Here is a 27892-nt window from a genome sequence, read left to right on the forward strand (position 1 = left end):
ATGGGCGCACAACCCTAGAGTCTGTCAAGACTGGCCCGTACGGGCAGGGGTACCTTTACCTTTTTATTATGAGGTAGGACTGAGCCATTCAATCCTAAGCACATGCTCTGTCCAGGCAGGGGCGAACGAAGGCTAACTGACGCCCAGGGCCAAGCAAACCACTGGCTGCGCACACGTGGCATCACTATGTACAGTGCATGCATGCGACACTGCACGTGCATTGTATGTATGTAATGGTTTGCCGCCGGCACCGCCTGATCTACAGCAAGCCATCCTCATCTAATGGCGCTGCAGCTTGGAGCCGCTGCCTTGGAGGCTCCAAGCAGGAATTGCAGCCGCATGGCTGCAGGCATCTCACCACCAACATATCTGCAAACATATCCAAAGTTATTGGAGTGGGGGGGGGGAAGAGGGGGGTCTCTTCTATTACAATCTTTCATGGCTGGAAGCCTCAGGAGCTTCAAATCAGTTACTGCAATACATTCCTTCAAAACGTATCGCATGTTTCTATTGTTAATGAGCTATTTGTTTATTGCAGCTAATTTTTTTAAAAAAATACAATCAAAGATAAACATTGAGTGAAGCTCTAAAATCTCTGTTAGACATGCAGATTTGTTTAAAGACTACATAGAGCTTACCATGGCGAGGTCGTTCCATCTGGTTTGTGCTTTGATAGCGAGATAGTAATGAGCTTGTTCACAAGCGAGGTCTGCATCCGCCACTGTCTGTTTGGGTCTCAGAAAGAAAGAATTATTTTGATAACTAACTGTGGTCTTCTTTTAATGCGATCATTAATATCCCACAAGGTTTGTTTGTTTGTTCGCTTGCTTATTATAGTTTGTACAGATAGCTTTAAAGTCTCATCTCAGACATCTGCATACAAATGAATTCCTTATAAATATTGCCACCCTTCTCCAGCTGCAAGCTAGGAATGATGTCTTTAAAACTTCTGTTAATCCCTGTTATCATTTGCAGATGCAGATTGGTCAAATTGCTTAATTGCAGCTGAGATTTGAGGGGAGAAATATTTATAAATCAAAGCAATAACATAAAAGATCCAAAGTAACTCAGGCAAGTTGCTTCTTATTTTCACTGGCACATCAGATTGCCTGTTTTTTTAATAGGGAAACAGAAGTGTTCCACTGTGAGTTAAAGGTACCAGGCACAATCTAGTAAAAGTTAGGATGAGAGCATGAAGGAACAGGATCCGTTTTTCAGAGTTCTCAACTGTGCAGACTGAACTTCGGTGGGCACTAACTGCACACACATAGATCTTTTCTCAAGTTACAGTGCACACACTAGTGTGTGTGGGGGGGGGTAAGAATCAGAGCCAGTTACCCCTTCTCACACATTCATCATAATGTAACGAAGGCTTTATTTGAGACTATGCATAGAAGGTCAGTTGGGCTAAGGACCAAACTAGGCACGATTCATGAAGAGAAAAGCTCATTTGGAGTGGACAAATAGCCAGAGAAGAAGAGGCTAAGTAACTCTTCTCTATCCCTCCCCACTCAGTTCTTTCACTTCTGATTCCAGACTGCTTCACACTTGCATCTCCGAGGGGCGGGCGGGGAAGAAATATGACTTGTCACATCCAGTTTGGCACTTGTTCCCAAGTAACCTACTACAAGAACGCATTAAATGCAATAGTATATAGCACATTTAAGTACCACTGAAATCAACGGAACAAACAGCTGTTCTACACCAGGCACAGAGGTGGTAGTTGGCTGAAATGCATTGGTCAAAATCTGGGTTTTACCACTTTCCAGATGTGAGAGAGTCATATTTTTGTTGTTGTTCATGGTTAAAAAAAAAAGAAAGGCAAACAAGCCTAACTCCATATAATAAATTTGCAACAAAAAGTCAGAAGTCATTCCAACTAGGTTGAATGGGATTTGCTTTTAGGTTACCAGGGCTGCTGCAGCCATTATTCTTTCTTCAGCTGGCAAGCAAACACACCCTTGTTGAGACTGATACTTGAGCCTTAACAATTTTGCTTTTTGAGGGACGACCCTGTCATTAGGCAGAGGGACATGGCTGCCACAGGCACCTAGTGCTAGGAGCAGACAAAGCTGCGTTCAGGTGCCGGGGAAGATGCTGTGCCACTGCCAGTGTGGGGAAAAAATTCAAGTAGAAGTCTAGATCATGGGTAGGCAAACTAAGGCCCGGGGGCCGGATCCGGCCCAATCGCCTTCTAAATCTGGCCTGTGGACGGTCCGGGAATTAGCGTGTTTTTACATGAGTAGAATGTGTCCTTTTATTTAAAATGCATCTCTGGGTTATTTGTGGGACATAGGATTTCGTTCTTCTCCCCCCCCCCCCCCCACAAATATATATATATAGTCCGGCCCCCCACAAGGTCTGAGGGACAGTGGACTGGCCTAGATCTAGATGGTCGGTTTCTATATGTAGCACCATTTTGAGCTTTCCCTCGGGCAGAAAAATGTGTAAGTGTGACTGAGTTTGCAGTCCCAGTTTAGCCCTCTCTTTGATGTTTCAGATTTACTATATGGAGGCAAAGTGGGGATAAAAAAATAACAACAACTCTGGCATCTACAGTATAAAGTGGTACTTGCCACCTCATCCTATGTATTGTGTCGAATGGCTCTTAACATGTTTATTGCATTTATTTAAGATTAACAGTCAATTGACTCACATGACATTCCAATAGTTTTTCCAGACACATAATTTCCACATATTCAGACTCGTTGAACTTTTGCTAATTTGTGGCCAATAAGTCAATCTCTCACAAACTTCAAAACTCATAATTACAGTAAAAGACCTTAAAAACAGGATGAAGAGCTAACTAGACTATTTCAAGTCAATTTCCAACCTCTCCTCCTACACATGAAACCATGCCAAGTGTATGTATGTTTACTGTAAAATAATTATTTTTAATTAAATAACTCGCGTTGCTTTTAATCTAGGAAAGATTTTGCAACACTTTTTCAAAACCAAACCTAGCACATTTCAGTGTTGAAATAAAATAGTTATTACTAATGTAAGATACAGTTTAACCTTGAGTTCTAATTTCTTTAATTAAAGAAATTAATTTATTTTTATTTTTATTTTTATTTTTATTTTTATTTATCCTGTTAATGGTTTTTTAAAAAACACATGCACCCATCAAGCAATTGTGTACAGTTTGGTACTAAATCTATAACTAAATCCACTAAATCTTTATTGCTTGTTCAAAAGCTATCAGTCATACAATAGTACAGTAACAGTTTGTTCCCACTTAACTTTTGCCTCACTCTTTCCAAGGCAGAGGTCTATGCTTTGATATCTGGGTCTGAGCTATACCCCCCACCCCAAGCTTTCCCTGTGAAAACCTGCTCTTTAAAGCTGAATCGGAGCAAACGGAAATTCAGGGTTGTTGTTTTCTGCGGACTAACGATTGGGCTTTAAAGAGTGGGTTTTTGCGGGAAAAGCTCTGGATCCCAAAAAAGAGAAAAAGGATGTTGAGCTTTAAATCATGGACTCTGCCTGGAAACAGGGGAGGAAAGAAAGTGTGGATAACCCTAAGAAGTGGAACACAGATCCAAGTACGATGGGTAATCTGATTGCATTGATACAATACAACAGTGTTGACAATTTCTTATGCAGCTTTTCAGCCAGGAAAAAGCAGCTGACAAACAAGACAAATAAAAACGACAACATAAAAATTAAAAACTGTAGCCATAAAAACGACTGTAAAAAGGCAGCCAGCATCAAGTGTGGAGCAATCAGTCAACATAAAAAGCTCACCAAGACAAGCCAGCTTTTACTCACATTCTGAAAGCCAAGGAAGATGGTCCAGGCAGATCTCTTGGGGAGTTCCTGAGCCTGGGGGCTACCATTAAGAAGGTCCTGCCCTACATATTTCCCAGGGGGACACAGAGCAGAGCCCACCCCAATGAACTAGGCAGTCCAAATCAGGTGAGAGCAAGTGCTCCTTTAGCTATCCTAGGCTAGGGTTCCCGTGGCCCTGATCTGGTGGAACGCTCTGTCACCAGAGACTAGGGCCCTGCGGGACCTGACATCTTTCCGCAGGGCCTGCAAGACGGAGCTGTTCCGCCAGGCCTTTGGCCAGGGCACAGTCTGACCCCCTCTCTCCTTCTGTAATCTTCAGAGAACTCTAACCTGATAGTTGCCATTAATTTGAGTCTGAATTGATTCTAGAATGTATTTTAATTGACTGCGATTTTATGTACGTGGTGCTATTTTTAACTGTTGTTAGCTACTCTGAGCCCGGCTTTGGCCGGGGAGGGCGGGATACAAATAAAAAATTGTTGTTGTTGTTGTTGTTGTTGTTATCATACATCCGGGCTTTCCTGAACATGTCCGGGATTTGGGCAGCAAAATGGTGTCTGGGCGGACTTTTGCTTAATCAGCAAAATGTCCAGGAAAACAATGTTTTAATAATCCTTTTTTGGGGGGGTGGAGATGTCCACACACACCCCACGCCAAAAAAAGCTCAATACCCCTGTCGGTATTTTCACTTTTGGGAACATGGCAAGCGTATTAGGCCCAAACTACATAGGGCTTTAAAGGTGGCAACCAACAATACAAATATACATCTGCTCAAACTGCTCTGCATTTATACCTGCCAATTTGCACAGAATATACAAGAATACAACCATGTCCTATTTGATCTTATTTCTCAGGTATCCAGAGCACTGGGTGGGGGAAGCTGGCTAGAGCAGAACGGCCCCTTAAATGCATGGAGCAGCCCTTTACATTTATTTATACCAAAAGTTCTCCTGCCTACTTTAATTTATTAACCTTAAAATGAGAATAGGGATCAAAGTTGTTCAAGTGCATCCCAAGTTAAGCATTTGTAAATTCAAGTGAATTAAATCAGATTATTTTTTGGTGGATGATGCCCACTGTACAAGTCCACACATATAAATAATATAGTAAAGCTCAAGAGCTGTAGGTACTATTTGTTTTCATTAGTATTTCTCACAAATGACGGAGTTGGGGGAAGGGCAGAACTAGTGGGTCCTGACTCTTCATGGGAGATACCATATTTTTCGCTCTATAAGACGCACCAGACCACAAGACGCACCTAGTTTTTGGAGGAGGAAAACAAGAAAAAAAATATTCTGAATCTCAGAAGCCAGAACAGCAAGAGGGATGGCTGCACAGTGAAAGCAGCAATCCCTCTTGCTGTTCTGGCTTCTGGGATAGCTGCGCATCCTGCATTCGCTCCATAAGACGCACACACATTTCCCCTTACTTTTTAGGAAGGAAAAAGTGAGTCTTATAGAGCAAAAAATACGGTATTTAGAAAGCCTGAATTCAGAATGCTTGGGAAGCACAGAGAACAGTTAAGACAAGTCAACTGTTCTTCCCATTACCTTGACTATTGTCATTTCTGAAACAGACTTCAGTCTACCAGCTGTCACACTAAAGACGTCTTACTCTAAAGAAAGTCAGATGATGAAACACTCTTTGTTCTGTGCTTGGAAGGGCATCTGAAGTAGGTTCATTTCTAGAAATCAATTGCTCTAATATATTGGTGTTGAGTACAAACTTTTCAAAACAGCTTTTAACAGAAAGGGCTTGCTATGCTGAGTGGGATGAAGCCTCTGCACTAGCTTTCTGGCAGGTGAGTTGTTGTTGCTTTCCAGGCAGAATAGGATGATAGAGTTGGAAGGGACCCTGAAGGTCATCTAGTCCAACCCCCTGCAATGCAGGGATAGTGAAGGGCCAAGGCAGTTTGGGAAGTTGGCACAGTGCAGCTGCTGCCAATGCATCTCCCCACCACCTTGCCCTTCTCCCTTCTTGGAAAGCAACTGTGGCCCACCTGCCTAGAAGATTACTGCAGCCAGCTCCATCCCCCGCCCCACCGTGAGCTGATTCTTGTTTTGAATATGTAGGAACATATGGCATTGCATCTTAGCTATTTTGGAATTTGAAGAGCCATATGCACAACTCCCAAGTAGCATTTCCAAGGGAATTGTGTGCCCAAAGAATCTAGGAGCAACAAACATAATAGAAAGCTTTTAAACTTAGTGCTATTTAGATGGTGAATACCAACTTAGTCCAAGGCTACCAAAGGAGTGGGATCAATAGGCTTGATTTACATGCTGACTTTCCAACAAATGAGTTGCAACATGGCTTACAAAGGTAATTATGGAAAGGGTGGATTTAAAATATAATGAAAGGTATGGGGAAATAGAAATATGTATAAACAAATAGCAATCCTAAGAAATCAAAACACGTTGCTTCACTGCCAGGTATGCTTAGGATCTTACAAGTACCAAATTGGCTAAGGGCATAAAAAATTTCTTCCAATACTATCAAACAGTAGATGGCATCTAATCTTAGATCCTTGAATCCTGAAATATAACACACAACATAGCTTGCATCCTATGTTAGGTAATAATAACAACATAAATTTAAGCAAATCCATAAGACTCCTGCCCTCCTTACTTGTTAGACGAAGGCAACCAAGGGCGCATGTCTCTAGTTGTATTTGCTTGGAACAACTGAAGAAATTCCGGGTAGTTTAATGTAGAAGTAATGTTCAGTCCCAGGATGCCAAGGAGACGATTGTATTCATCATCTGTCATGCTGATCATAAAGCTATCCAGGAGGTGTCGAAAATCAAGCATGCTGACTATACCATCATTGTTCTTATCTATTTTACGGAAGGCAATGTATGGATCCTAATAGGGAATATTCAATTTAGTATCAGCACTTGGCCTATTTTTTTATACAAATCACTAACATACTACTAGACTAACTATACATCTAAAAATGTTTTGCAAATGGATCCAGATCTTCACATGAAGAGGTCACTTTAGGTTTCTTTATGGAACAGGCCATGTAGGGGTGATCTAGCGTTTCCTTCTTACAGCCTCCAAACCAAAGCTGAGATGCTTTAGAAACTGGGTGCCCTGCGCCATCTTGCATTTGATTGTTCATTTGAACGTGCGGGTTCACACACCACGAATGGCATCTCTTTACAAAAACTAGTCAGATTAGTTGAAGCACATATATGTGGCCAACATGACTTTAAAGAGAAACATTTTTGGAGTCTTATATCCTCCAAGAAATACACCCAGTGGATAATTTTCAAGCCTCACCTTTGGGTGGCTACCTGTTATGCTATTGCTCATACCTCTAGCAATTTCACTCCACTTGTATAGAATACTTTGACTCTGGAGGGCAACCAAAATGGTCAAAGGTCTGGAAACGATGCCTTATGAGGAACGGCTAAGGGAGCTGGGCATGTTTAGCCTGGAGAAGAGGAGGTTAAGGGGTGATATGATAGCCATGTTCAAATATATAAAAGGATGTCACATAGAGGAGGGAGAAAGGTTGTTTTCTGCTGCTCCAGAGAAGCGGACACGGAGCAATGGATCCAAACTACAAGAAAGAAGATTCCACCTAAACATTAGGAAGAACTTCCTGACAGTAAGAGCTGTTCGACAGTGGAATTTGCTGCCAAGGAGTGTGGTGGAGTCTCCTTCTTTGGAGGTCTTTAAGCAGAAGCTTGACAACCATATGTCAGGAGTGCTCTGATGGTGTTTCCTGCTTGGCAGGGGGTTGGACTCGATGGCCCTTGTGGTCTCTTCCATGATTCTATGATTCTATGACTCCCTCCTACAGACCACCCCTACAGCTGGGGAAGACTGGAGAAGTTTGAAGTGCTGGCTTGCCCATCAACTTTCCCTGCATGCCCAGCAAGGAAGAAGCCTCAGCATATCAATTCCACAGCAGTGATCCTTGCCAGATGGGAAGGCTCATCTCATTACTGCAAGCTAAGCTTTTCCTTCTTGCAAGGTTGCTAATCTTCTTTTGCTCCTCCTCCCTGATGAACACCTGAACATTTAAGAACCCCTGGCTGCAGCTACAGGACAACTTCTTTCCTCTGCTGTGAATGTGATAAACTCAGGCTCCCTCCTTCCAGGAAGGGCAAGGAAAAGGGACTTCAAACTTTCATCCTACATGGATAGTTTGTGGAAGGAAACTGCCTTTTATACTAGCAGACATAAGCAGATTACAACACAAGCAGCCTAACAGGCAGACCTGCTGAAAGATTGATCCGAACAGGAATGAAACATGGATTTTTGAATCTACAGTGGAGGGAAATTGCTTAGAAGGAGCCGTCCTCAAGCTCCTCAGTTGCTTCACTGACCATTTCATTTCCCAGCAGGTGGAAGAAGCAACAAGGGTATCATCTGTCTTGGACCTGCTCTTCACCAACAGGGATGAAATGAGAGTACTGGGAACCTTGGGAGGAGATTATCATGTCCTCTTCGGTTTCATGATATAGAGGCAAGGGAAAACTTGAGTGTAGTTGGACATGTACTTTGGCCCTTAAGAAGCCTAATTTCAGAAAGCTTAAGGAACTACCAGGTGAGATCCCATGGTCATAAATACTCAAAGAGAAGGGAGTCCAAGATGATTGGGAGTTTCTTAAAGGTGAAACTTTGAGTAATTGGAGTACTGTGTTCAGTTCTGGGTGCCACCATTTAGGCAGCATATTGACAAGCTGGAATATGTGTGGGAAAGGGTGACAAGATGATCAAAGGTCTGGAAAACAAGCCTTGTGGGGAATGGTTGAGGGAGCTGGGTATGTTTAGCCTGCAAAAGAGAAAACTGAGAGGAGACAGGATAGCCGTCTTCAAATATCTCAAGGGCTGTCACATGGAAGATGGAGCAACCTTGTCTTCTCCTGCTGCAGAGGAGAAATCCAATGGATTCAAGTTACATGAAAAGATTCCAACCCAAAATCAGGAAGAACTTTCTAATGTTCTGGAATTGACTTCCTCAGAAGGTGGTAGACTCTCCTTCATTGGAGATTTTTAAGCAGAGGCTGGATGGCCATCTGTCATGGGTGCTTCAGTTGAGATTTCTGCATTGCAGGGGATTGGACTTTTGGGGTCTCTTCCAACTCTAGAATTCTATGATTCAAAGGCCCTGAGGGTTCCATCGATACCATTCTCTCCCTTACAATAGCAACACATGAGGAAAATGTGCAAAGAAATGCAAATACATAACAATAAGACATGACATCAATAAATAACAGGAAAGAGCTGGCTGCACTTACCCCATATTCCTCCACAAGCTTATCACAATACTGGCCGAGGCATTCCTCAGCAGACACAAAGTGACACTTGCCGGCACTGGCCCGTCGATTTGGAGAGTGTCCACTCATTCTGGAATCTGAAATAGTTACATCAGGCCAAAGTGACCAATGGTCCACAAAATCATGAAATAGATTCAAATCACTGACACTAGAAACCAGTGTGATATACCAGTCAGAAAGTTGGACTAGCACCTGGGAGACCCCAGTTGAGATCCCCACTCGGCTAACGCAGCTCACGGAGCAGGGATGTTGGAGCCGTCATTCCCTCTCAACCAAATGCAGATCACAGGGCTGTTGTCAGGATAAAGTGAGGGAAGAACCACAATAATCTCCTTGGAGAATTGGGGCAGGGTGGACTATAGATATAACCTACTGTATAAAGTTATAAATTAGGTGATCAGCAATTTGCCAAGAAAATTCAGCTTTCAAAAAAGATTTCATAACCCCTAGGCCCCAGATATCACAAACCTGTTCAGGTTTGTAATATTTGGACAATAAAAACATTTACTGCCTGAACTGCTCGCCGCAAATATACCTAGCAGGCTGGCAAGCTTTTCTCAGTCTAAGGCCACAGTCTCACATACTGGCAGTGCCCCCACGGCCATTTTCTCTTTTTTCTGGCCCTGTTTCTCTCCCCCCCCCCCCCAATTCTTTCCTACCCAACAGGCTGCCAGGGGAGGCCAAATCACTCTTACCTGAGACCTGAACAGATTTCTTGCAGGGGGCTTTTAAAAACAGGCCAGGGCCTACATAAAATTGGGCCGAGGGACAGGTGCTATTTGGCTTCGGTGCGAGGGAAGAGGGGCGAAGAGGTTCTCAGGGGCTGGCTAGGCTATTTCAGTTCCTTACAGTTATTTGGCTCTCTGCTGTCTTTGACAGGGCTGCTTGTGTCAGCAAGCCAAGACAGAGTGGAATTGGCTAAGAGACACATGCTGCTGCCAAAAGAACGCTGCATGAATCGCAGAATTATGCCACAATTTATTTACTCTTTGGATTTGGTTCTCACTTTTGCCATTAGAATTAAGAAACCAACAAACCTTGAGTCTAGCCCTCCTCCCCCACATGGAGAAGGAAAATCAGCCAGCATGGCACAAGAGGACCCCATCCTTAACCTGAACAGCTCTGGAGGAAATGGCTGAGCCGTGAAGAGCACTTATTCCCAGAATAAGCAAAGCTCAGAAGTCCTCCCAGCCAATAAGGAAAAAAAGGTTTACATTCTTTCAGAATATTTATAGTAAGGTATCAATAAATATCCAGTTACCTTCAAATATTGCGACAAAATCAAGATAACTCAGCCCTCCAGAAGGGAATCCTAATTTTTCAATGAGTAGATTAAACTGCTCATCATCCATTGGCATCCCAATATCATCCAACAGCTGGCGGAAAAAGAAAAAAGCAGGAGTGGGTGGGTTTTTTTTGGGTAAAAGACTAGGCACAATCCTGCCCCTTTTAACGCCCACTGATTTCAACAGGAAATGCTCTGTTCCCTTCCACTGAAATCAAATAGGACTTGTAAACCCATTTTTTCTGCTTCAAATAAGGGCTCTCCTACTTGAGGTTCAGATGGGGCTGCAACATTTAGTCAATTCCCCAAATCAATCAATAAGCTGGAAAAGGGTTAATGGGGCAGCAGATTTGACATTTTTTGAACTATTTTAGTGCAAATACTTCTAAAAGTTGCATGTGGCAGGAACCATTTTTGAAGAAACATTGCCTTCTTTCACACGCAGAAGATAATGCATTTTCTAAGACAGCATCTGCTGTTCCCACCTGTCTGTAGAATGACAAAGAAAGCATTTCCTTGTCAAATCTCTTGGTTACATTGTTATAATTGTAATCGTGTACCAGTTTACCTTGTAGTAAGCCCTTCTATGAGCAGGTATGGAATTGCATTGCCACAGTTTTTAAGTGACCAATGTCCCCAGCTTAGGTAGCTCATTAAGCTTTCAACCATCAAGTCGTAAGCTGAAGCTCAACAGTCCTTGTCTCCCCACCCCCCCAGCATAGTTTCCACCTACAATGTTGAAATGATAGCTGCATTCAGACATTAACCATGCTGTGCATAAACTGTGTGCTGGTGCATGCAGTCCAAACTCTCGCTTTTTGCCCCCTTCCTCCGTTGAGCAGGAAAACAAACAGAGTGGCTCACTTAGTGTTATGTCCACACCAACGCCCATTGAAGATAAATGAACAAACAGCCATGACCTAAAGCTGAGATCACAGTTTGGGAGAAACAAATCACAAACACTGGCTTGAATGGACAACTAAGCCAGCCACTCTTTGGTTTGTTCACCTGCTTGATTGGTTTACTCCTGGTAAAGCTGTGAGATCTTGCATGCAGCTCATGCTCAGTACTGTTAAACAAGCCACATCTTGTGGCCTCGCACTAAGTCTGACTGTGGCCAATTGCGGAGAGTACCATTAAACTCAGTAGAAAGACCTATAAGTGACTGGTTCCAAGATTGTGGCCTTGTTTAGTAATACTTCCTCCAGTTTAATCACTGCAAATTATTCCTCTACTTCTAATTTGAGCATATTCTTTCCACTGCATATTTTTGTCCTTTTGTAATTGCTTCAATTGTGATTATTCTTGCTATTCTATTCTATTTTACTTTCTTAGCTCTGGAGATTAAAAGAAAAAGGAAGCAGCATCATATGGCTGAATGGCATAAAAATGAAAAAAAAAAAGAAGTGAGAATACTCTAATTAGCAAATTATCACTCTTTTCAGTAGATTTTCAAAGCTTTTGAAAAGAGATTAGCTGCTTTGTGCTTTAGTACAGGCTTTTGCTATCAGATCGAATGCTTAATTCTAGAGCCATAGGAGTGTGGCATACAAAAGGTAGCCGCGATTGCATAAATACAATGAATACAAAAAGATCTGCCTTGCCCCAGAATTAGAGTTAATGGTTCTGATGCAAAGCTCCAGGTGCAGAGTGGTGGAACTCCTGTACAGGTGAGCTCCCTCTGTGTCATAAGTGCCACTGGAGCTGCATGCAGGAGGCTGCTCCTGATGCTGAAATCTAGGAGTTTCATGCATCTAGAAAGCTTCTCAATCAGGCCATCGGCGTGCAATGACAATCCATTGTAAGCAGGGCTGGGCTGCCCGTGAGGCAAACGGAAGCAGCCGCCTTGGGTGGTGGAATCCCGCAGGGCAGCACCTCCATGCAGGCCTCACCCATGTTGTTGTTGTTGTTTAGTCGTTCAGTCGTGTCCGACTCTTCGTGACCCCATGGACCAGAGCACGCCAGGCACTTCTGTCTTCCACTGCCACCCGCAGTTTGGTCAGATTCATGTTTGTAGCTTCGAGAACACTGTCTAACTATCTCGTCCTCTGTCGTCCCCTTCTCCTTGTGCCCTCCATCTTTCCCAACATCAGGGTCTTTTCCAGTGAGTCTTCTCTTCTCATGAGGTGGCCAAAGTATTGGAGCCTCAGCTTCAGGATCTGTCCTTCCAGTGAGCACTCAGGGCTGATTTCCTTAAGAATGGATAGGTTTGATCTTCTTGCAGTCCATGGGACTCTCAAGAGTCTCCTCCAGCACCATAATTCAAAAGCGTCAATTCTTCGGCGATCAGCCTTCTTTATGGTCCAGCTCTCACTTCCATACATCACTACTGGGAAAACCATAGCTTTTACTATACGGACCTTTGTTGGCAAGGTGATGTCTCTACTTTTTAAGATGCTGTCTAGGTTTGTCATGGCTTTCCTCCCAAGAAGCAGGCGTCTCTTAATTTCGTGGCCTCACCCATGCCTGCTGCAAAAGCTTGCCAGAAGCCACGCCATTATGTGACCCTGGTGAGTGAGTCTTTTGGGGCAGCAGGGAGGGCAACCCCTAGTTGCAAGTAAGGGTCTGGTCTCCAGATTCAACAGAACTTAAGTGGGATTTTTATCGAACCAATGCAAAGGCCCAATTTGTGCATCCAAACTGCGACACAGCTTCATTGTCCAACTCAACATGCAAAGGTGGGGCTTAGGTAGCCTAACAACGCAGCGAATTATGGCTAAGATACAACTGGTCATACTTTGACTCTTTGTGCAGAAATGTGCCGAGAGACTACACAGCTATGGGAAGTGAGCATTCAGTCTACAGAGTGTTCATCAGCTGATCTGAACAAAATATCAAAATAAAAGATGTTGTATGTAGCAGGTGTTGATAACCAGGCTATGTCAAGCTGCGCTTTAAAATACAAAAAACAAAAATATCCGAACCTGGTCTTTTTAATAAGGGTGCAGAACCCCATCGCACTCTGCGGCTTATTTTTTTTTGCTTTTGAAAGACCACAGTGGACTAATTTTCAAAGGAGAGGGGGAACCAATTAAAAAAAATTCACTGGTCAGGGATGAGAAGCACAGAGAGCAACACGGTCCACCCGTGGATTATCTGAAATGTGATCACCCCTGTGGGTTGTTACGGCCTGCCTTGGGACGGCAGCAACAGTTTGTGTGTCAAAGGTTTATTTATGAAGAGTTTCGCAAGAGTTAATGCCAGCTTTTTTTACGAGAGAGAGAGAGAGAGAGAGAGAGAGACTTAAGTTGAAGAGATAACAGGAAATCTCAATGCAAAACAATCCACATCAGGTTGAATGACCGAATAAATTTACATTTACCTTGCGAAAATCAGTTTTATTCAATTTCCCACTAGCTTGTTTGCTGAAGGCAAGAAAGCCATCTCTAACAGTAGCTTCCTGTTGCAGGATACTTTCCCTCAGCCTTTCAATTACTTCATCAACAGATCTATTCTTAGCGAATTTGTAGGCATAGTCTTCAATCTGTTTCATTCTAAAATTGGAAGATTGGCAACAAAGAGAAGCATCTTAAATATGGTACCATAAAATATTTGATTAAACATTAATGATCTGTATTTCTGCAATAATAGAGAGCAGACGCCCACCAGAAGCTGTGCACAAAGCAGCAGTTGTTTATAAAAGTATAATTATCAGCTCCTCAGATGTCAATGGCTACATGGTCCATTTGAAAAGAGAACAACCAGTGAAGAGCCAACTTTGGCAGTGAATCCCAGAGTTGTAGAGTCTCTAACTGGTGTAATGTTAGAGACTGGTTGATGTTCTCTTGAAAGCAGCACTTTATCACTTGACCTAGACCTCCCAGGGCACACTGATGTGCACCCAGAGCTTTGTGCGTGTAGACAGCTCCATTCATTGAAGCAAAGGTATCTGTATTACAAAGAAATGCACACATGGACTTATGACTCTCTAAAAATAAACAAAGTAGACCTTGAAGGTTAGCAGAGTTTTGTTTGCACATCTTGGACAGTTTAGTGGGTTAAGAAGTTGGCATATGCCATGGAAGGCTTAGAGGGCACACCTGTCAGGTTTCCTAAATCAACTCAGATAAAACCCAGTCTAGTGCCACCTATTGACAAAACTAAAAAGGGACGCAGGTGGTGCTGTGGTCTAAAGCACTGAGCCTAGGGCTTGCCGATCAGAAGGTCGGCGGTTCGAATCCCCGCGACGGGGTGAGCTCCCGTTGCTCCTGCCAACCTAGCAGTTCGAAAGCAAGTCAAAGTGCAAGTAGATAAATAGGTACCGCTCTGGCGGGAAGGTAAACAGCATTTCCGTGCGCTGCTCTGGTTCGCCAAAAGCGGCTTAGTCATGACCCTGAAAAACTGCCTGCGGCCAAACACACCGGCTCCCTCGGCCAGTAAAGTGAGATGAGTGCCGCAACCCCAGAGTCGTTTGCGACTGGACCTAACAGTCAGGGGTCCTTTACTAACAAAACTATAGAATGAAACGATCCACACAATATGCATTTGCATCACACTGAAATATTTTGCCTGCAACAGCTATACCAACATGGAAGAGCTGCGTTTTGGTGGCAGGCTGAAGCTCTCCCATTCAGCAGATCTGATGTTCTCCACGATATCTGCTAAGACACTGTACAGAACAGAAATGAGCATAACCAGAATACACTCAGCCTAAACCTACCAGCTACCAGCTAAGCATTCAGGTCTTTATAATATTCATGCTGCACATGGAAGTGAGGGGCAGATGGGGCTCGTCAACCTGGGAAGGTTGTCTATCTAGGAGGAGAACTCTGATCCTAAACCTCTGCTGCCTTGCGGGATGGCTTCAGGAGAAGGAAAGGCTAAGGCGTAAACCCTACATGAATTTGGAGTGCAGTCCCTAAGATGGTTGGGTGATGCCTTGTACACCTTATTCCTGCAACTCTTGCAGCCAAGCTGGTGCCCAACATCTTGCTCTGCTTTGGACCCCATCAGTCATCTGGGCAGCAGGACTTCCATACACACTGCCCAAGCTTGAGCCCTGGGGAGGTCACTTCCGTGCTGCTATCACAGCGGTTTGACTTCACTCCCGCGGGCACACGCCATTCTCTCTTGAGACAGGCAGATGCTAACAACAATATTCATCTCTTTTGGTTTTTCTAAAGGATTCTCTTATGCTATTCCATCAGGAAGAAGCATAGATCCATAGCAAGGACATCTTGCATGGATTTAATCACTGTCTAGCGCCAAGTGGTTTAGAGGCTTTTTGTACATGAACAACATACGTACAGTGGTACCTCGCAAGACGAATGCCTCGGAAGACGAAAAACTCGCAAGATGAAAGAGTTTTTTGTTTTCTGAGGTGCTTTGCAAGACGGATTTCCCTAAGGGCTTGCTTCGCAAGACGAAATGTCTTGCGCCTTTTTTTTTTTAAAACCGCCAATGCATTCCTATGGGAAACCGTCAATACACAGCGGTGCTTCGCAAGACGAAAAAACTCGTAGAACGAAAAAACTCGCAGAACGAATTAATTTCGTCTTGCGAGGCACCACTGTACACACGAACACCAGTACTCAACATTCTGGCACACCAAGAAATAGAAGCCTGGGTGAGTGCTATGCAGATAGCAGCAGGCTTAATTCTCAGTTACTGAGCAGCCCTCATTATGTCCCTAAGTTCAGCTCTTTACTTTGTCCCACATAGGTGAGCAGGTGTGTCTCACTTCTATGGAGAAAAGCACTGAACTGTGTTGCACTGCGAACAGAACCTAACCCTTGTCCCTGATATCTCTAACACATGACCATGCCAAGAGCATCTATGAGGATCCTTGTAAATTCCTTTCACATGCAAGCCATCCATCATTATTAGAATTTGGGGGGGGGGGGCGTTTCATGAAACTGCCTGGCAGGAGACTCAGGACAAAGTAATTGTGTGCACAACACAGAATTCGCTGATGGACTTGCTTGCCACAAGATGTGGTGGTGACCAATGGCTTGAATGCCTTAAAAGGGAAATCAGACATGCAAGGGAGAAGCTGGAAGTTCTTTTTCAGACAAAACATAAGAAGGTCAAGAGAAGCCTTAGAAGTTTTGATAAGGCAAAAAACCCAAAACAAACAACAACAACCCACCCATGGTAAGTTTCACATACTTTGTATTTGGCAGTGAACAGTCTCCATTCGCAATCATGTACACAGTACCTTTCTGCAAAGTCTGCCTGCTTTTTTTCTTCTCTTTGACTTCCCCGGGATGAAGGGATGCTAGCGAGAACAGTTAATTCTTTTGGCAAATCGGCAACTCCTAAACTATGTAAGAGCATCCTGTACAGGACCCCTTCTGAAGTGTCATCTTGATATTTCTGGTATAATCTGTGGGAAACATATTTAAAATAGTTAGGCCATAACATTTTCTCTCAGTGTCCGTCTGTGTGGCTCCCTAGGGTTCTTTTGGTCAAGTTCCAAGAAGGGTTAATCTGCCTCGGCCTGTAACAGAAGAGATAGGTAAACACTAGCAGTTAAGACTGAGATGACTATCATTCCTTAAGATAATGGGAGGTCAGAAGATGCTCAGATGATTGCCAGTGCTAGCAACCCATAGCCCAGGGGTCAGCAACCTTCTTCAGCTGTGGGCCGGTCCACCGTCCCTCAGACCATGTGGTGGGCTGGACTATATTTGGGGGGAGGGAGTGAACAAATTCCTATGCCCCACAAATAACCCAGAGATGCATTTTAAATTAAAGCACACATTCTACTCATGTAAAAACACTCTGATTCCAGGACCATCCGCAGGCCCGATTAAGAAGGCGATCTTTCCATGGGCCTTAGTTTGCCCACCCATGCCATAGCATCCAATAGCATAGCATCCTTCTGCTTTGAGAGGCAATTCTCACCTTAGTAAACCGAGGGATAACTTCTTGGGTTGCACTTTTTATATCTGGGATGGTCTCCTGAGTATGAATTAATTGCCTTATAATTTGGATAAATGCTTGTTTTTAACCTTAAAATCTAGTTGACAGAGAAACATCGTGCATATTTTAAACAATGATCCAGACTACTGCCTGGATCAAAGCAGGTAACAGCATTTTGCTCAACACAAAATTGGCAATTATTTAACTATCCTATAAACACCACATGGTTTGTATTTTGTTTATATTATTACAGCTCTGAAAATTATGTCAGAAAATAACTTTCGATTTTGTTTTTATGTAAGAAAAAAATATCCTTGGTAATTACATTTAAAAGCAAAAATTAAAGTTGAGAGGTAAGCAGAATTACAATTGAAGATAGCTTCACAATGAAGCATTGTAAGAACAAGGTACATTGGAGTCCAATTAAAACAGAAGTCCCCCTTGCAAAAGTGCAATCTACAAGTCAGTAAGAATCTTGAGTCTAGACATATGAAAAGTCAGAAAGATATTTGTTCTTTGTTCTCATTGCCAAAAATCTTCTTTTGAAACAGGATTCAACGAACGTTCAGTCCCTCTGCCTGGTTATGAAACCTCCTGCACATGCTTTGCAGGGGGTTTGACTAGATGACCCTCAGGGTCCCTTCAAACTCTACAATTCTACAATTCTATGAAAATCAATTCCAGTGTATTTAGTGGAGTCATGTCAATTTGACTTATGTGAAAATGTTGCAGCGTGGATCTGGAATCCCTTGTCAGTTCATTGTTTGCAAATGAATACTGCCATCCACTGTTCCATGGAGTAATCTGATTAATACTGACAAAGGCCACACAAATTAAAATCCAGACAGACGGAAATACAGACTTTCTTGAATGTGCTGGTCAGTCACTTCTCTCTGAATCCTGATAGTTTAACTTAGTTGCTGCCAAACAACATTAAAGACTGGCTATGAAGTTAAAAGACAACCTAGGCACATCCAGTAATCATAATCATCAATATATTTTATTGATGTGTGTGTGCATGTTTGTCCGTCTATACATACGGAGCTTTAGCTAACTACCTGAATAAACAGGATATCATATTTTTGTGCCTAAAGTGCCAAGCACCTGGCACCAGACCTATATATGATGTGCAGCAGGGCCATTGTAAGCTATGAAGAAGAAGGAATCACAAAATCAAGTAATGCAGCTGGGTAGCTCAGTTGGTTACAGCACGGTGCGGAGAACCCCAAGGTTGCAGGTTTGATCCCCGGTAACAGCCAACTGCCTATTCCTGCATTGCAGGGGGTTAGATTAGATGTTCCTCAGGGTCCCTTCCAACTCTATGATTCTACAGTTCCATAACCAATAATGGATAAGCTCCAACTACATTCCTGTTAGGCTGTTTGTCAAATTGCTTAACCTAGAACGCAGCAGAAAGTCTGGAACCGGGTCCAGAGTTTAAAGCTAAAACACCCAACCAGCAGAACTTGTCATGCTGTCCAATCTTGCAATGGATACATCATATGTATCTGTCAGGGAGAGGCAAACGGCTAGAGAGCTAAGGGGAGAGACCAGTACTTATAGAGAGCCGAAAGAGATAATTAGCAGTCTGTCTTCTGACAGTGAAGAGGAGGCAGAGAGCAGAGAGGCTGAACCTGGAACTAGTTATGCTTTGAACAGAGGAAATCAGAGGCGGGGTCTCAGCCGACTTGCATGTTGGGGAAGAAAAAGGAAACAGAAACTAGACGCGGCATCTGTGCCGCCCGGGTCAGAATTAACAAAAAACAAACAAACCCAAAAACTGGAGATAGAACAGCAAAAAGAGCAAAACACACATCAGAGCTTTTTTTTCATAAAGTGCCCACACACAAATTAATCCTATTTTGGTAGCAATGCTGAAAGCAATTGATTGCGATGGGATGCTGAGACTCGTTTGGGCAACTGCTAGTGCTTTGTCTGATAATTATTTTTATTGTTCAAAAATCCTGCACACACTTACCAGTTACAGCCAGTCTGTTATCTTTGCTACCTCAGTCTCTTTCCCTTTCCCTTTCTCTTGCTCTTTGCTTTCAAGTAAGAATTTCAAGTGGTGATCATTTCACAATTCCGAAGCCAACTGTAGGGTTAACCATAGGGTTAACCTAGGAGATCACCTCTGATGAGAGGAGCACTGGATGACATGTGGTTCAGTTAGCTGCCCATCAAGAGCAAAATGCACAGTTCACTGAAATGACATAATGCCTGTGGGAACTCAGAAATGGATGGATGGATAGCTACACATGCTCCGCTGGAGCCCAACAGCAAGAACCAAAAAGTTCCAGGGCCAATGCGAGGATGCATCAATATCATAAAGGTTTCTACTACATGCAGCACTTGCAGCAATCTAAGCTAATGCAACAGCCAAATGGCCAAGAAGGTCAGAACCCAAACTCAAGCAAGGTGGTGGGGACTGTGTGGTATGGCTATCTGGAGAAAAGGTGTCACCTTGAAGTCTCTTTCAATGGCTTGGATAGGGGACGGCCTTTGCTCAGACTGACATTAAGCTTCCCCTGGCCAGAGGCTCATCTTGTCTTGTTTTCTGCAACTGACTACATTGGGCAAATCAACAAACACCTAATTTTAGTCTTGGATGAGATTTGTCCCTTCCAAACAGGGCTTTACTGAGTCCCGTGGGAAAGCTTTGTGCATGAGAGCTGCACCTATGCTCAGGCTAGATAAAGCTCTGTTTTTTTCAAGTGTGCGCATGACATCGAGAAGCCAAGAAATTCAACTGCCTATGAAGGAGTTTCAGAGCTAAGATTAAAATGGAAAATGAAAAGCAAACCACCAACTTACGCGATAAAATGGTCGTCAGTTAACGAGGGACAGTAGAGGAGAAGGACTTTTCGGAAATTATTTCTGCTGATGATGCCGTTATTTCGAGGATCAAACGCCTGCAAAGCTTTGCTGAATTCATTCCAGTACCCTTTGATCTGCTCAGTTAGGACATCTTCTGCCTAATATGCAACCATTTTGATGAGGAAATTGAAATATTTACAAACGGTTGAATAGATAATTGTGCACTTAAGTACTTGGAAAATCTTGATTTACTGTTCAAAAAACTCTGTGTTACTTACAATGTGCCACGCTTCAAGGACAGAAGTTGGCTTTTTTGCCTTCTTTGACCCATTAATCATTTTTGAATCTGTCTAATTGGGTAAAAAAGCACTTGAATTACAACCTTTCCACCATACTGTTTCCTAAATGCAGCACAAGAGCAAAGGCAACAGATTTTTGTGTTTGAAAATTAAGTATAAAGTAATACATTTTGTAATATACTTGGGAAAAGAAAAGGCCACGGGGATACAATAAATGAATGAAATAATGCCACGATTCTATGATTGGCCTCTGGTGCCCCCTCCCACCTGCTGTGCTCACACAGAAAATGTGGATAATGGGAGCCTGAGTTTCCATGAAGCACTCAGGAATATGTGCCAGGGAGCCCTCATTGGTTGTAGCTCCCTATGCAGCTGCACAGCCACTTGCTGTTTTGGGATGCACACGCAGAACTGTGTGGCAGATGACTGGCCCAGAAAGTGTGCAGAGGCTCTCAGCCAAACCAGCATTCAGCTCAAGAACTGAAGAAAGGCTCCCAGGCAAATGTATCGAATCAGGAGTGCCAGCTTGGCTCCATGACCGTGAATGCCATGCAGCATGCATTGCCCTGGCACTGATATTTGTGGGTGCCCGGCCCCTTCATGGGGAATTTTGTGGGTGCTTGGGCGCCCAGGAAGCTGGGAACTATGAACCAGATTGCATCCTTTAAAAACAGTTACTGAAACAAAGGGAAGGAATTCAACACCATACTACTATGGTTTTTCAGTCAGTGCAAGCCCATCTTCTTGACAGATGGAGCTATCCTCCTTCTCCTGATCTTGTACGCTGTCCCAACCCTTTAGAAGAAATTTCGGGGAGGCAGGTGGGGAGGAGAGGTGTTTTTCCTTCTGCTGGGCTTAGAATGGCTCAGTCAGCAGCAGCCCCACTCCTGCATGGAGTCAGGATCTGGAATACTTTATGCTGGCTTGCTTTACACCAGCTTCTTGGGTATAGGATTGCTCCCTTAGTGTAAAGGACAATGTGCTTGAGGGCATTAGAAGTGAAAACTACTGTGCTGATTTGAGTCTGAAAGCATTGGGGAGCCAGTGCAGAACCCGGAGCAAAGGTACCTCATGTTGTTGGAAGCCTTGTTCAGGAGATGGGCCTCCATGCCACACTTCCATTCTCTAGGAGCAGCTATTTTAAAGGGGGGGGGGGAGCACTGCAGCTGCCTCCTTGGTTTAGGAAGTGCTGGAGCAAAGCATTTGCAAGGTGGGGTATGCAAACTGAGAATTGTCTCACGCTGCATCTGATCTTCTTAAATGTTCTTGCAAAAGAAATGGTGGTGCTTTGGTGCACTGATTCCTCTGCCAGACTTCGGCAAATGACTGTCTCTGCTGTTCCTTTGCTCCTTGGCCACCACCAAGGGACAAGGTGAAAATCTGCCATGTGCTGCAGCCTTTCATACGTTTATCCAGCTCAGGCTTCATGTGACTCAGTCTTAGAAGTGTTAAACAGTAGGAATATGTTAACTGCTTTAGAAGCAAATACAGTGGTGCCCCGCAAGAGGAATGCCTCGCAAGACGAAAAACTCGCTAGACGAAAGAGTTTTCCGTTTTTTGAGTCGTTCCGCAAGACGAATTTCCCTCTGGGCTTGCTTCGCAAGACGAAACATCTTGCGAGTTCTTGCGAGTTTGTTTCCTTTTTCTTAAAGCCGCTAAGCCGTTAATAGCCGCTAAGCCGTTAACAGCCACTAAGCCGTTAATAGCCGCTAAGCCACTAATAGCCGCTAATCCGCTAATAGGGTTGCTTCGCAAGACGAAAAAACAGCAAGACGAAGAGACTCGCGGAACGGATTAATTTCGTCTTGCGAGGCACCACTGTAACAATTCAGGAACAAGCATTTGAAACAACTTTAACTTCCATTAAAACTAGATTTCTTTTCAATAATTTAGCTATATTCAAAGCACAAGATTCTACTGAAACTTGTTTGAATCTCTCTCTCTCTTATTCTCATACACAGGTTCTAGTGATAATAAATGCTCAATCTGTAATTGCATTTGTAATAGCTTTTAGTCAAACACAATAAATAAATGATTGATTGATAAGAAATGCTTACTAGTGATTCCTTTTCTTCAAACAGATTTAAAAATTTATTGTAGCTGAGCTGCCCAGTGTGTTCTGGGTCAATGATCTTGGTTAGTTCTTGAAAATCATCATCACTTATTCGGAACATGATGCAATCCAAAATGCGACGGAGCTCATTTCTTGTAATTTTTCCATCCTGATTCTGGAAAGGTGGCAGAATGTATAAAAGAGCATTTAGTCCTATTTTACTGGACAGCGACATTAAACCTCTTTAATTCTCCTGTACTGTATTTAGGAGTTTTTATTCTGGTTTAATTTTTGTTTTACTGTTGCTTTAAATGGATAGTTTTATGCTTCTGTCCACCTTCAGAACTGATTGAAAAGTAACTAATCTCTAAATTAGTGACTATTCTACCTTTTGCTAGCCAATACCACTTCAAATATATATGCCTGAATGCCAATGTTGGTAGGCTGATTTAAAAAAATAAATCACACTATTTCTTGCTCTTAATATTCTTATCATTGCATTTTTCTCAAAGTGTGTAATGGGATCTTGCTAGGGCAATGTAGAAGACATTGTAGGGTATCATCTAACAGTATGACCCTAGACAAGTTACTCAAAAGCAAGTCCCAATGGGCCAATGAAAATATTTTTGATGAGCAAATCATGTAGTCATAGGCCACTCAAATAAGAACATAGGCCACTCAAATAAGAACATAGGCCACTCAAATAAGAACACTAAATGGATGCCATACACACTACACTACAGCTTACTATTGATAAATCTACAACACACTATAAATATGCTGTGAAAATATGCTGAGAAATGAACGTTCAGCAACTGATACATAACATTGCTTGTCAAAATTGACCAACAGACAGGACTGAATCTGTGCCAGGGCTCAGTAGGGCGAGCCCCAGCATCTGTTTTCAATCCAAGGGCTGAATCCAGCATCTTTCTTCCTAAAAATTAAGCACCACCGACAGTTTAGAGGTGTTAATTTCATAAAAGTCTCTTGATGGAAATAAGGGTATATAACAATGCACAGGAAATCATGTACAAGGGTGGCGAGGGAACCATAAAATGCCTGTGTACTCATTTAGATACAATTCCCCTAATCACAACTTCCTCCTGTTTTTTTCCTCATCAGTGCTCAGCTTGGAAGACAAGCTGGCTGGCTGCAATAGGAAGACGGCAGGGCTGGTGATACGGTAGCCAGCCAGGCTAGGAAGCAATTTGATCATGGGCAGACTTCCTCCTTTATTTCATCTTAAAGCACAGCCAGGCTGCTGTTGCCAGTTCAACCGCATCCTGTGCTTAGCACAGTATCCTGTTCTGCTGGGACTTGGAGCCTGCAAGGGGAGTGCAAAGGACTATCAGGGGCCAAGCAGATCAGGACCATGGGCAGCTCCCACTGGGTCCTGGCAGCTGAATGAGAGAAGATGCTTTCTCAACCAGGGACCGGAGTCATCAGAGGGCTTAATAATCCTGGCATGGCCTTTGCTTCCTGTAGCTCTGACCTACTGTAAGAGCCGTGGCAACATTTAGCTTATTCTGCAGTTGCATGTTCCTGTGCGGTTGCGCATCTGGAGAGAATGCAGGCAAGTCCTCTTCCGATTCTGAGACAGGTGGGAGAGTCACATCCTCAGGCTGGGACTGTGTAGGAGATGCTAAGGGTTCCCCCTCAAGTGGAGCATTTGTGTTTACACATCCTCTGGATCCAAGGCCTTCTAGTGCAAATGGGGGACCCTGAGGAAGGGGGCTACCATGGCGCCTGTGTGGCTGTGAGGGAAATGTTGTGATGCAGCCAAGGGTGGAGAGAGCTGGCGACAAATGCTTTAAAGTCCTTTCGTGCTGCATCTGGGAAAGGAGGAAAATTAAATTCCCACCCACCTACCCTCTCTGCAATGCTGCTTTGTAGGAATCAGGGAGGAAACTGATCTCATTGTCTCTGCCCAGTTGTGGCTCCAACACTACTCTCCCGGTGGCTATTTTCCCTCCCCTGCTCCACTGAGATGCTTGGAACAATGCTAGTTACTTGATAAACCACGTCACGTTTGGTTTTTCTTTCCTACAGAGAGCCAAAGTGACTGTAATAATACAGCAAACCAATTTATTCATAGTTAAGTTTTAATATATTTATTTTCTAACCAATGGTTCTAAACCATTCCTGTGCTTTAAAACCATTTCCCACAGAGGCTGGTGTTACTGCATTAGTTCTGGAGATGAAGCCTATGCAGGAGGAAAATAGTTATGCTGTTAGAGAAGGGATGTGTGGAAATATCCACCATCTCATAAGCAGGTGAGGAATGGAAGGGCTATTTCACTCAGCCCATCAAGCCGTCTTTCTCAGCCTCGTTCCAGACTCTAAGCTATAAAAGAGACTATCCACCTCTACCTGTGGCAGCCTTGGCGGAAACGCTGCGCTTCCTTGTGAAAGCCAGCTGCCGATGTTTTAGTCCAAAAGGGGCCGTGTCTCAGTTTACGCTTTGGGAGTAGCAACAAAAAGGAGGAGGGATGTAGCTTTGCATGCAAAAGGTCCTATTTGCAAACCCTTCTTTCTCCAGGGAGGGTTGGGTAAGGACTCCCTCTCTGAAACTTTGGAGAGCCATTGCCAGTTAGGGTAGACAGTACTCAGCTGGGTGGACAATAGCTGCACTCAACAGGAAACCAGCTTTTAGGTAAGAACTGAGCCATTTGTTTGGACAACTCAGCTTTGCTTGGCAGGGCACACCAAACCAGTATTGTTTCCGAAATCTCAAACTACACTTTTCTGGTACTGTGTTCAAAGTCCCAACTAATACAAAGTCACAGACTCTGAATGTTTGAAGTAAGTGTCTGGGCTTTGCCAAAATCTGACTATTAGGATGCTCGTCAGCAACCATTTATGCTAGAGTGAATCTAGCACAGGCATAGGCAAACGTGACCCTCCAGATGTTTTGGGACTACAACTCCCATCATCCCTAGCTAACAGGACCAGTGGTCGGGGTGATGGGAACTGTAGTCTCAAAACATCTGGAGGGCCGAGTTTGCCTATGCCTGATTTGGCAGGTATGAGGTTGATCTCTGACACTAATGCTGCTGCAGCAGCCAATCGCTTCCTCTGAACTTCTACACTTGCCTATAAATCAAAAAGATGTACTGGCTAGATCACTTCCTGAGAAATATAATATAGCCTTACAGACTTCACCTTTGAACTATAACACCTGAACCGGAAAGTGGTTCACACTAGCCAGAGACAGCTTCCCCACTGAGACACATATATGCACAGGACTGCCTTAAGAGGGGGTCACTAGGTTTGTGGGCAGAGAGTGCTCATGCTGTCAACATATACGTGAACTGATGCCTCCACCTTGGGGCTGTTTGCATCTCTGCTGCAATCTGCAGTGCAGACTATCTCTGTGTGAAGGACCACCAGCTAGCATGAGCAAACCCTAAATTTCCTGCAGCCAACATTTTCTTTTATCTCAAATATCTCTTGTCTCCAAATAATTTTCTTCATTAAAGCCTTTAGCTCTCTGCAATTTCAGTGGGATTTTAATCTCTTGCTTGAATGAGGGGCTTAATCTACTATGCGCTCCCATTATCCACTGTGGTATGTGAAACTGTGAGTTCTACTTTGTAAATTGTTAGGAGAATTCTCTCTTTTGTGAGGGATTTAGTGCACAATTGATGTCGCCAGAGCTGGTGCAAAAAGAGACAGAAATTGCTATGTAAGTCAAGAATTGCAATCTAGCGTTTATATACAAATCTGTAATAAACATGCCACTAGGAATTCTGAAGATATGCCTACCGCTCATTTAGTTGCTGCCATCCAGACTATGAAAGCTTTAATTTGCTCTCTAGTTTATTATTTGCTTAGCAAATCCAAAGATATCACTCACACAATTTTTAAGATACAACGTTGTATCTAGCAGCCTCTGTTTTTGTGCTACCTCCTTCTTAAAGACCATATGCATTTCCCCTCAAATTGCACTGGCCAGACTTGGCATGACACGCATTATGAAATGTCGTACCAATCACTGGATGTGTGGTTTAAAATGTAACCTTGCAATCCGGCTTCTAGTTACACCTTACACAAAAGCCCCTTGAACTCTATTTGTGTGCCTATCCTAATTCAGAGTAAGGACACAGTTTCCTAGAGAGTTATCTCTGGGTTATCCTCGCCAATCGGGAATCACATGGTGAATGTGTTAATGGGGAAATGCTGCCAGGTGTGTCTGTGTGTGGACAGTACTGTCTCCAAGCTTTCAGCTCAGTTTTCCATTCTCTAACAGAAACTTTCAAATGCTTCAGATTTCAAACACGCTGATCTACCTAAGTCAGATCAAAACAAATCTGTGAGATAAACTATGTTTACTCAATGAACAGGAAGTTGGGGAAATGATAGAGGATAATGGAGAGCAAGTCGAATCTTGTATTGGAACTGTCCCCGGATATTTCAAACAGGGCTGGGTAAAATTCACACAGAAACTCCTTTGTGAGACCATTCCTCTCCCAGGAAGGGAGGCGGGGGGGGGGGGACTTTTGTGGGGAGCTGCAAGACTTCTAAGGTAGCAGGAGGCACCAACATTTTGACAAGGTGTTCAAGGATTTACCCCCCCCCTTTTAACACTCTTCTTTAAAAGGGTGGGGTGCCCTTTTAAAATGTGGACCAGCAGTCATCTCCCCCCCCCTCCCAAATGTACCTGGGAATAGTAAGCCAAGTTTTTTAAAAAAAGCAAAAGCAGCACAAATCCTCAGTCAACTTGTTGAAATATAAGTAACCACGACCCCCCGACACACTTTCATATCCCTACCTGAAAGTTTTTCACCTGATCCCAAAGATTTACACAACCGTTCAGGTTTTCAACCTATCCCAAAAGCACTGAAAAGTGCCCCCTGTGAATTTCCAGCTTGACTTTTAAAAAAGTAAGTCTGAAGCTAGACTGGTGACAGCCACTGAGACCACATAACACCGGCCTTGAAAGACCTACATTGGCTCCCAGTACGTTTGCGAGCACAATTCAATGTGTTGGTGCTGACCTTTAAAGCCCTAAACGGCCTCAAAGGCCCAGTATACCTGAAGGAGCGTCTCTGCCCCCATAGTTCAGCCCGGACACTGAGGTCCAGAGCCAAGGGCCTTCTGGCAGTTCCCTCATTGCAAGAAGTGAGGTTACAGGGAACCAGGCAGAGGGCCTTCTTGGTAGTGGCGCCCACCCTGTGGAACGCCCCCCCTGCAGATGTCAAAGAGAACAACAACTACCTGACATTTAGAAAACATCTGAAGGCAGCCCTGTTCAGGTAAGTTTTTAATGTGTGGCATTTTGATGTATTTTTAATCTTTGTTGGAAGCCGCCCAGAGTGGCAGGGGAAACCCAGCCAGATGGGCGGGGTACAAATAATAAATTATTATTATTATTATTATTATTATTATTATTATTATTATTATTATTATTCACAGACATGTAAAGAAAATTACACCAGCTCCTCAAAAATCTGTTTCTAACTTCCAGTGATCTGGCTGATCACTAC

The 27892-nt window shown here is 43.5% G+C and overlaps 1 protein-coding gene across 3 annotated transcripts in view; it reads right to left on the minus strand.

Moving 5' to 3' along the window:
- The window catches only part of EFCAB6 (EF-hand calcium binding domain 6), a 110769-nt gene that overhangs the window by 39832 nt on the left and 43045 nt on the right, over positions 1 to 27892 (minus strand). For all 3 annotated transcript variants that reach the window (XR_014511351.1, XM_083440707.1, XM_083440706.1), the window contains exons 11-19: positions 22408 to 22578; positions 20330 to 20401; positions 20049 to 20209; positions 16528 to 16695; positions 13693 to 13864; positions 10347 to 10461; positions 9047 to 9162; positions 6421 to 6656; positions 639 to 735 (exon numbers count right to left, since the gene is read on the minus strand). Coding sequence is in view for 2 of the 3 variants with exons in the window: in XM_083440707.1 (XP_083296833.1) it covers positions 639 to 735; positions 6421 to 6656; positions 9047 to 9162; positions 10347 to 10461; positions 13693 to 13864; positions 16528 to 16695; positions 20049 to 20209; positions 20330 to 20401; positions 22408 to 22578 (1308 nt within the window). In the remaining variant the exon portion in view is untranslated. The remainder of the gene's footprint in view (positions 1 to 638; positions 736 to 6420; positions 6657 to 9046; positions 9163 to 10346; positions 10462 to 13692; positions 13865 to 16527; positions 16696 to 20048; positions 20210 to 20329; positions 20402 to 22407; positions 22579 to 27892) is intronic.

This window comes from Podarcis tiliguerta (assembly GCF_965153285.1).
Source record: "Podarcis tiliguerta genome assembly, chromosome: 5".
Lineage (NCBI taxonomy): Eukaryota > Metazoa > Chordata > Lepidosauria > Squamata > Lacertidae > Podarcis > Podarcis tiliguerta.